General features: G+C 61.6%; 1 protein-coding gene across 1 annotated transcript; it reads left to right on the top strand.

Annotated features, from left to right (window-relative positions):
• On the top strand, window positions 1-8,015 carry ABCG4 (ATP binding cassette subfamily G member 4). Its single transcript, XM_069876253.1, has 14 exons — window positions 1-543; window positions 2,882-2,999; window positions 3,080-3,212; window positions 3,394-3,444; window positions 3,620-3,765; window positions 4,088-4,211; window positions 4,420-4,534; window positions 4,800-4,939; window positions 5,235-5,333; window positions 5,495-5,663; window positions 6,387-6,487; window positions 7,002-7,160; window positions 7,330-7,448; window positions 7,552-8,015. The coding sequence occupies exons 1-14, from the start codon at window positions 315-317 to the stop codon at window positions 7,775-7,777; spliced, it is 1,929 nt and encodes a 642-aa protein (XP_069732354.1). The 5' UTR covers window positions 1-314; the 3' UTR covers window positions 7,778-8,015.
• Window positions 8,016-9,491: the final 1,476 nt, after the last annotated feature.

Here is a 9,491-nt window from a genome sequence, read left to right as displayed (position 1 = left end):
GTGGTGGATGCGAGCGGGGCCCGGGGAGCTGAAGAGCCTGCCAGCTCTGCTGCCAGCGCCGGGCCCAGCCGCAGGAGGTGCATCAATTATTGACCGGGGAGCTGATCAGCTGCTCCTTGCCGTGAGCCCCTTGGTGCCAGCTTGGCTGCCCTGGCTGAGTCCGTCCGTCCATCCATCCATCTATCCCTCCATCCACCCATGGATGCCGGACAGTGCATCGCAGGAGGCCGGCAGGAAAGGGTGTGAGAGGCTTTGTGGGCTGGTCCCTCTCCCGCTGCGAGTGGATCCCTGCGCGTTTCCCACAGAGCAGCAGGATGGCAGAGAAGGGCATGGATCCCGCCTGTGTCTCCATCGCCCTGGAGGACACGGTGTGCCACGCCAGCCCCCCCGACGCCCCGCTCCTCACCACCCACTTGAAGAAGGTGGAGAACCACATCACCGAGGCGCAGAGGTTCTCCCACCTCCCAAAGCGCTCGGCGGTCAACATCGAGTTCATCGACCTGTCCTACTCTGTGCGAGAAGGTTCCTGGTGGAGGAAGAGAGGTAGGAGCTGGGGAAGGGCAGGGGAGGGGACCTGCAGGGCCATCGCATCCCTGTTCCATTCCCCATGCCTCGATCTCACAAGGTCCCCAGCATCTCCCTCTGTGCTGGGTTCATCTCTTCTGTGCCAATTCCCACTCCAGGCAGCCCCAGCGCCTGCAGGCACCGAGTTCCTCAGCTCCCTGCCAGCCAGAACTCATCCCGGTGCGTGGCAGGAGGTGCTGGGGGGGCTGGTCCTGCAGTGATGGGGGCTGGATGGGTGGTCGGGATGAGTGACGCGTGGTCTGCGGGAGCACCAGGAGCTGTTTGCAGCCCGGCTGGGGCTGCCTGTTCTTGCCCAGGGGATGCAGAACGCAACCCAGGGAAGTGCCTGGTGGTGATGGAGATCTCCGGCCAGGGCTGTGTGGTGGAGATGGGGCAGACCTCCTGCTCCAGGGGCTGCCAGGGTGGATGATTTTCCCCAGCACTTTTATTGGGGTCCGTGGGCTGTGTGCGATGTGCTGGCTGCGGGCACCCCAGTGCTGCCCTAGCTTGGAGAACACGTGTGGTTTGCAGGGTTTTTCCTCTCTAGGGGCGACGTCCCCTTGCCTGTGAGTGACTCTGTCCAAGAGCTCAGGGCGGGGAGGGGAGGCAGATGGTGGCTGGTGGGTGGCAGTCGGCTTTAATTAGCTCTCTAAGTTAATGGGATGCCAATCAGGCAGCCCCATGAGATGGAGGGGAAGCTGATCTGCAGCAGCTGAAGGCAAGGAGGGGTGAGCGGGGGCTTGGGGTGAGCAAACCAAGGACACGGGGCTGCTCGGTGGGATGCTCTGACGGCCACGAGGACTGGGTGAGGCCTCTGTCCCACACCAGGCTCAGCATCTTTGAAAGCCGAGGTACCTGAGCACAGTGGGACCAGCCGCAGCATCCCTCTGTGTAAAGTCTCCCTGTTTGTCTGGGAAGCTGAGGAAGCCTCCCAGGATGAGCCACGGCACAAGTGCAGGTTCCCCAGTGCAGAATGTGCCGCAGCTGCCACGAGGAGCCCCAGGAACCGGCTGGTTGCCACTGGGCTAGTGCCCTGCGGGGCGGGGAGACCAGGTAGAGCACTTTGTGGGGTGCTGGCATTGCTGGGGGAGCAGCTGGTGGGGAGATCCTGGTGCCTGTGGCCGCAGCTCCCCGGATCCCCGGGTCACCCAGCTCTGCTGAAGCAGGAGGTTACTGGCAGTCAATGAACGCGAGTAACCGCTGCGCAAGCTGCAGTGGCGCCGACGTGAGCAGCATGCGCGGTGCCGGAGCGGAGTGCGTGGTGCTGGGATGCTCCGGGGGGGCTGCGGGGCAGCTCGCTCTGCTGCCACCGCACGCAGACCCCTCCTCATCCCTTGCTGCCCCTCGGCCACTGCGCTCGCTCTTGGGTGTCGGGCACCTGCCTGTGAGGGATGCAGGAGAGGAACCGGGAGCTGGAGAACCTGTCCTGGGGATGGATGAGGCAGAGGGGCTGCCCCCAAGAGTGGTGCTAGGACCTTAAACTGGTCTGGCCCTGAGGTTTGCGCCATCCTGGGGCTGGGGTGTGTGCATTGCCCTTGCCCAGCACCAGCTGCAACCATAGGGCACAGGGAGCACAGATTTCCAGCAGGGAGATGTTCAGACTTGGTCCGTGGTTCAGTGAGGTCCCAGCACCCCGTATGCCCTTGCTGCCCTGCTGGGGCTGTGTCTGGGGGCAGCTCCTGAGAGCCTGAGGCTGTGCCTGTTCCCTGCTCCCGACACATCATGTTCCTTCTGCCAGAAAATGCTAATCAGCTGCGTTTAAAGCAGAGATAATTCCAGGTCTGATTAGCAGTGGCTGCTGCCGGGCGTCACTGCTTGAATGCCAATGAAGGCATCAGCCAGGCTCCCAGCGGGCTCCCGTGGTTCTCACTGTCCCGTCCCAGCCCCAGGGATTGGGACCTGACAGTGTGTCCAGGTCCGTGCTCTGCTCTTGGTCGCAGGAAACCAGCAGAGTCAGCCAAGGATCAGAGTCAGGGATCGTGCTGGAGATGCAGTCACTGTGGCTAAAGCCCTGGGGGTGCTGGGGGGTCTTCAGGCACACGCAGCCCCTGGCAGGACTCACAGATGTCCTGAGGTCCCACAGGTGCTGGGATGGCATCGCAGTGCCTATAGTGCTGCTGCTCTGGAATCACAGCTTGATGGGATGGTTTGGGTTGGAAGGGACCCCAAAGCCCATCCAGTCCCACCCCTGCCATGAGCAGGGACACCTCCCACTGGATCAGGGGCTCCAAGCCCCATCCAGCCTGGCCTTGAACCCCTCCAGGGATGGGGCAGCCACCCCTGCTCCAGCCGAGCGCACGCTGCTCTCTCCCTGCAGGGTACAAGACTCTCCTCAAATGCCTCTCGGGGAAGTTCTGCCAGCGGGAGCTCATCGGGATCATGGGGCCCTCGGGTGCTGGCAAGTCCACCCTGATGAACATCCTGGCTGGCTACAGGTGAGGCTGGGGGGAGCCAGCAGGGCGGGGGTGGAGGGCTGGGGCCCCGTGTTCCATCCCCCCACGCCTCTTTCCTGCAGGGAGACCGGCATGAAGGGCCAGATCCTGGTGAACGGCCGCCCGCGGGACCTGCGCACCTTCCGCAAGATGTCCTGCTACATCATGCAGGACGACATGCTCCTGCCGCACCTCACCGTGCTGGAGGCGATGATGGTGAGCGATGCGGGACCCAGGGCACCGAGCCCTGGGGCACTTCCAGGCATGGCCAAGGGCTCTGTTCTTGCACCCTTCGTCCTGAGCCGCTGCTCGGCTGGGATGGGATGGGGACACGGTGCAGCTGATTCTGTCCCCTGCATCTAACAGTCGTATCTCCCTGCTCATCCTCTCCCTGCAGGTCTCTGCTAACCTGAAGCTGAGTGAGAAGCAGGAGGTGAAGAAGGAGCTGGTAAGTGCAGAGGAAAGTGGGTCCAGACCCTTTCATCTCCGCCAAGATGGGGACCATAAGGGACCTGAGGAGATGCTGAGGGGCTCTCCGTGATGGAGGTCTGAAGGGAGGTGGCAGGGATGGATTTGAGGGTCCACGGATGGGAGACCCTGTGGTGAATGAGGCTGTCTGACAGGTGAATGAGATCCTGACGGCCCTGGGGCTGCTGGACTGCTCCTACACCCGCACCATCTCGCTGTCAGGGGGGCAGCGCAAGCGCCTGGCCATCGCCCTGGAGCTGGTGAACAACCCTCCGGTGATGTTCTTCGATGAGCCCACGAGGTGAGACTTTGGGGCCAGGGCTCTCCAGCGCTGCCTGCTCAGCTGTGCTTCCCTGCTGGGGGATGCTGGGGTGGCCGGCAGCCTCTGGAGCACAGCAGGGCTGGGGACCTGCGGGTGGGATGTGGCTGTGCCCACCACAGCTCCAAGAAGGTTGGGTCATGGCAGGGCTGGGGTTGCAGAGGATGCTCTTCTCCATCAGTCTGAGGCTTCCCACGAGGAGAGGCAAATGGTGGCACCTTTAGGATATGCTGCTCCCCCTTTTAACTCTCCCTTTCTCTCTCTGTTGCCTCTTTCTCCTCCACCCCACCCTGCACGGCCGCAGCGGTCTGGACAGTGCCTCCTGCTTCCAGGTGGTTTCGCTGATGCGGTCCCTGGCGCAGGGTGGGCGCACCATCATCTGCACCATCCACCAGCCCAGCGCCAAGCTCTTCGAGATGTTCGACAAGGTTTGCTCTGGATTCTTTGGGGTGCAGGGTCCCTGGGGCTGTGGGAGGGGGGGCTGCAGGCGTTCGACCCGGGGCTCGTGTAGCACCAGCCCTGATCGCTGGAGTCTGGCACGGGTGCCCTGAGTCACCTTAGGACAACAAGGTGGGTGGGAGCAGGGGACGGTGCCTCTGGCTGCTCTGCAACCACCGTATCCTCTTTTTCTCACAGCTGTACATCCTGAGCCAGGGCCAGTGCATCTTCAAAGGCGTTGTGACCAACCTCATACCCTACCTGAAGGGGCTTGGCCTCCACTGCCCCACGTACCACAACCCCGCTGACTTCAGTGAGTGCCCCAGTGGGGCCGTGGGGGGAGCCAGGGGGTGTCCAAGCCTGGTGTCCGAGCCCATGGGGTTGGCTGGCATTCCCTTGGGCTGCCCAGGGAGCTGGGATGCTCGTGTCCTCCCCGTGAGGTGCTGGCTGGGCAGCGCTGCCGTGTGGTGGAGCACCATGGGGTGGAGGTTGTGCTGGGGTTATGGTCTGGGAATGCTGAGCAGAGTGATGGCAAAGGCTGGCTCAGCACCTCGCCCGGGCCCTGTTCTCCTCCACAGTTATCGAGGTGGCTTCTGGAGAGTACGGAGACCTCAACCCTGTCTTGTTCCGTGCCGTCCAGAATGGCATGTGCACCATGGCCGAGAAGAAGAGCAGCCCCGACAAGTCGGATCCCTCGTGCCCAGCGCACTGCGTGACGGTGAGTGGGGCTGAGCGGAGCCTCCTGCGGTGACGGGGAGAGGCTGGCAGCAGGGTGTCCTCCCACAGGCACCTCAGCATCCCCTGTCCCACATTGCACAGAGATCCCGCAGTGCCTACAGCCCCCTGGACACGGCGGGGAGCACAGAGGTGTTCAGCCTCCGCTTGTCCTGTGTGTGGAGCTGGCAGTGTCTCTTCTCACAGGGGTGCTCGAAAGGGGCACCCTGGTAGAATTTGGGTGCCATCCTAGCACAGACCCCACGGTATCAACTTGACCCCTGTCTGTGGCCCTGCAGGACGTGGACCACATCGAGAGCCACACGTTTGCCACCAGCACTTCGACCCAGTTCTGCATCCTCTTCAAGAGAACCTTCACCTGCATCCTGAGGGACACGGTGAGGAGGAGTCTGGGCCGGGGCTGGGGGCTAGGGAAGGGCAGGGGCGGGAGTTGGATGTGGGCTGCAGTGCAGCTTTCCCTTGAGGAGCAGCCAGGCTGTTCTCTGCTCATGGAACGTGTCCCTGGCTCACTGAGCCCCTGTGCCCTCTCTACCTGCAGGTGCTGACCCACCTGCGGTTCATGTCCCACATCTGCATTGGTGTGCTGATCGGGCTGCTCTACCTGCACATTGGCAACGACGCCGGCAAAGTCTTCAACAACACTGGCTTCCTCTTCTTCTCCATGCTCTTCCTCATGTTCGCCGCGCTGATGCCCACCATCCTCACCTGTAAGGAGCTTTTTCGCTCATTCAGCCCCCATTGGCTGCTCCCAACCCTGGGGCAGAGCGGGATGCTCCGGCTGTGTGGATTGTGCCTGCTGGGTGGTGTGTGTGGTGGAGCCAGATGAGCTGGACAAAAGGGGAAACGAGAGGAGAAGGGGAAACTTCTGTTTGGGTATTGCAGTTCTTCCCTTTATTTAATCACAGAATGGTTTGGGCTGGAAAGGACCTTAAAGCCCACCCAGTCCCACCTCCCACTGGATCAGGGGCTCCAAGCCCCATCCAACCTGGCCTTGAACCCCTCCAGGGATGGGGCAGCCACCACTGCTCTGGGCAGCCTGGGCCAGGGCCTCCCCACCCTCACAGCAAAACATTTCTCCCTAAGATCTCATCTCAGCCTCCCCTCTTTCAGGCTGATGTTTGGCTATAGCATGCTTTCCAGCTCAAAGCAGAATGCTGGATGTTTTTTTTGCTGAGAAAATGTTTATAAAGCTTCATTCTCAGCTGCTTCACCTTCTTGCACTTCCTCAAAGAGTTAGCCTAAAAAAACCAACCCTGGCCAAGCTGACCTTCCCATGCAGCAAGTTCCTACGTTGGTCCCTGACCCTTTTCCCTGGGATGAGGCTGCCTGGTGCTCTGGGTCAGGGCAGCCTCTGCCTGTTCGGGACATGGGGAGCTGGGGCTGGAGCAGCCCAGGGCACCGCTGGCTGCTGACTCCGTGTCTCCGTGCAGTCCCGCAGGAGATGTCTGTGTTCCTGCGAGAGCACTTGAACTACTGGTACAGCCTGAAAGCCTATTATCTGGCGAAGACCATGGCAGATGTGCCCTTCCAGGTGAGCTTTTGCCTGGATTAGAATCATGGAATCAATGTCCTGAGTTGGAAGGGACCCACAAGGATCATCCAGTCCAACTCCTGTCCCTGCACAGGACACCCCAACATTCACAGTGTGGGGCTGAGGGTGTTGGTCAGATGCTTCTGGAATATTGTCAGGCTTGGAGCTGTGACTGCTTCCCTGGGAGCTGTTCCAGGGCTCCACCACCCTCTGGGGGAAGAACCTTCTCCTAATGTGCAACCTAACCCTCCCCTGGCACCTTCCTGCCATTCCCTCACATCTAGAGAGAAGAGCTCAGTGCCTGCTCCTCCTCCTTCTCACGTGAGGAAGCTGCAGAGTGTGATAATGAGGTCTTCCCTCAGTCTCCTCCAGGCTGAACAGACCCGGTGCCTTCCCTGGCACAGCCACTTTCCCGGCTACCCCAGCGCCCCGCGCTGCCCTTTGAGGGGTCCCCGAGCCCTCCGAGAGGGTCTGTGGGTCCAGCAGGGTGGTCTCTGTGCTCGTCCCTCTCCAGGTGATCTGCCCCATCGCGTACTGCAGCATCGTGTACTGGATGACGGGGCAGCCGCCCGAAGCCACACGCTTCCTCCTCTTCTCCGCCCTGGCCACCGCTACGGCCCTGGTGGCCCAGTCCCTCGGGCTCCTCATCGGAGCTGCTTCCACTTCCCTGCAGGTCAGTGGTGGTCCTGGCTTTGCCTTTCGTGCGGAGACGGAGGAGGGAGTTGCAAGGGGTCTCAGGACAAGGACAGGTGGAGGGAAGTGCTGCCCATGGGCAGAGGTGTGGGTGCTGTGGGCACTGTGCCGGGGACAGGGATGTGACACCCAGTGCTCCCTGCTCCCAGGTGGCCACCTTTGTGGGACCGGTCACCGCCATCCCCGTCCTGCTCTTCTCGGGATTCTTCGTCAGCTTCAAGACCATCCCCACCTACCTGCAGTGGAGCTCCTACGTCTCCTACGTCAGGTAGGACCCAACCACGAGCTCCCAGCTCTGGCCGCCCATGGGCTGGGGATGGAATTGAGCTCCCTGGGGCCGGCACTGACCCTCGCGGTGTGCTCTGCGCTAGGTACGGCTTTGAGGGCGTCATTCTCACCATCTACGCCATGGAACGGGAGGACCTGGAGTGCCTCGAGGAATTCTGCCCTTTCCAGAAACCCATCAAGATCCTGCAGGAGCTGGATGTGGAGGAGGCCAAGCTCTACCTGGACTTCCTCATCCTGGGCATCTTCTTCCTCATCCTGCGGCTCCTGGCTTACCTGGTCCTCAGGTACAAAGTCAAATCAGAGAGATAAAGGGGCTCCAGCGCCGTTCCTGGGCCTGGCCTGCTGTGAGAGACGATCTTCAGATGGACACGGTGCTCCTAGCAGGTCACGGACCGTGGCGGAGGCGTCAGTAGGTGCCAGCCAGGCCTGGCTCAGTCGAGAAGGGTTTTTGAGACATCTCGGAACTGTTTTAACCTTGCCACACACTCTTCATTGCGAAAGTTTTGTACAGCCGTGGCACGTGCCACCCTCTCCTCCAGGACTGCTGAACCCCCCGAGCTCGGGTCCCCCCTCGGCTCCCCCGCCCAGCACTGCCCGTCTCCACCGAATGCACCGGGACACGGGGATGTCCCGCAGGTCACTGTCTGCTGCGCGAGGCTGAGAGGAGCCAGCGGCTGCGGGCAGGATGGGGCAGTGCCCTGGGGCTGGAGCTGGAGGAGAAGCCCACAGAGCTCGGATCGGCCGCGCCGCAGCTCGCCCCGGCCAGCAGCACGAGTGCCAGCGCGAAGAACAGCCCAAAGATGCAATAGGTCGAGTTGCACAAGGCTTTAGTGTTTCCTGTAGCCACAGAAATTGCTGCATCCCCTCTTTTTGTTCTCCATAACCCCCCCCCCACTTTTTCTTTTCTTTCTTTTTTTTTTTTTTCATTACAAACCCCACTGCATGGATGGGAAAGGGAGCCACTGGGGACAGAAGAACTTGGGAATCTGTCTCAGACTTCTGCTGAGATGCCATCCTCAGAGATGGGATCGTCAAACCGGGGGATGTGGCAGGGTCTGTGGGAACAGGGCAGTGTTCTCAGACCTCACAAGTCCCTGTTGTCTCTGGGGCCTGAGCCAAGAGGATAAAACCAACCAACATGGAAAGAAGTGACTGCTCCCTTCAAGCGATGCACAGAATGAGGAGGATTTATGTCCCCACGCCCTGCCAGCACCAGGCGGATGAAAAGCAGGGCTGGGCTCTGTTGTGGCATCACTGGAGCCTCTGCTGCAGGAGAAGAGCTGGCCCTGAGCCCTTCCCTCGCACCGTCTCACTCCTCATGCCTCTCCCTCAGCAGAGCAGGGAGGACGAGCCTCACCCAGCACGGGCTGGGGGTGTCAGTCCAGTGCACGCCCAGCAGGGCCAGAGCTGGGAAGCAGGTGAGACCTCAGAGCAGCTTCTTTGCATCGGGCCACCCTGACACCGAGAAGGGCTTTGCGCTTTGTGACTGGTATCATCAGAAGATCCCTTTTGGCAAGCGTCTCTGGTGGCTCCTCCAAGTCTCCTCCCTCTCCACGCCACCTGTGGAGGGAGGGCATTTTTGGCCCCTCGCTGGCTCCGAAGGAACAGAGCTGAGCCCAGAGCCGGTGGGGCATCTGCACACGCCGCGATGCTGGGGGCACAGCCCTGTCCTTGGGGCTGTGCTGGTCGCCCTTGCGCATTGGAACCTGCTGCTTTCGAGTGAGCACGGACACGGCGAGGGCAGCTCTGCCCCATCCTGGGCACCAGTTCAAGCGCCGGCTGCGAGATGCTGCTGCCGGCTCTCCCGGAGCAGCAGGGGATCGCGGGGCACAGGCCAGACTCCAGTGAAATCCTCGAGACTGCTCTGTGCTTTGCCCGGTTGGCCTGCAGGCAGGTGCCAGGTTTGTGGTGGCGCTGGGCACTCAGCAAGGTGGCGTTTCCCCTGCCTGGACAGCATCGCTGTGAGGAGCTTGCCGGGGCTCTCCTGCACAGAGGGTCTGGAAGCAGGACGTGCCCTGGTGAC

This window comes from Phaenicophaeus curvirostris, chromosome 25 (genome assembly GCF_032191515.1).
Source record: "Phaenicophaeus curvirostris isolate KB17595 chromosome 25, BPBGC_Pcur_1.0, whole genome shotgun sequence".
NCBI lineage: Eukaryota > Metazoa > Chordata > Aves > Cuculiformes > Cuculidae > Phaenicophaeus > Phaenicophaeus curvirostris.
The sequence above is the reverse complement of the archived record's forward strand: the minus strand, read 5'-3'. Positions and strand labels throughout refer to the sequence as shown.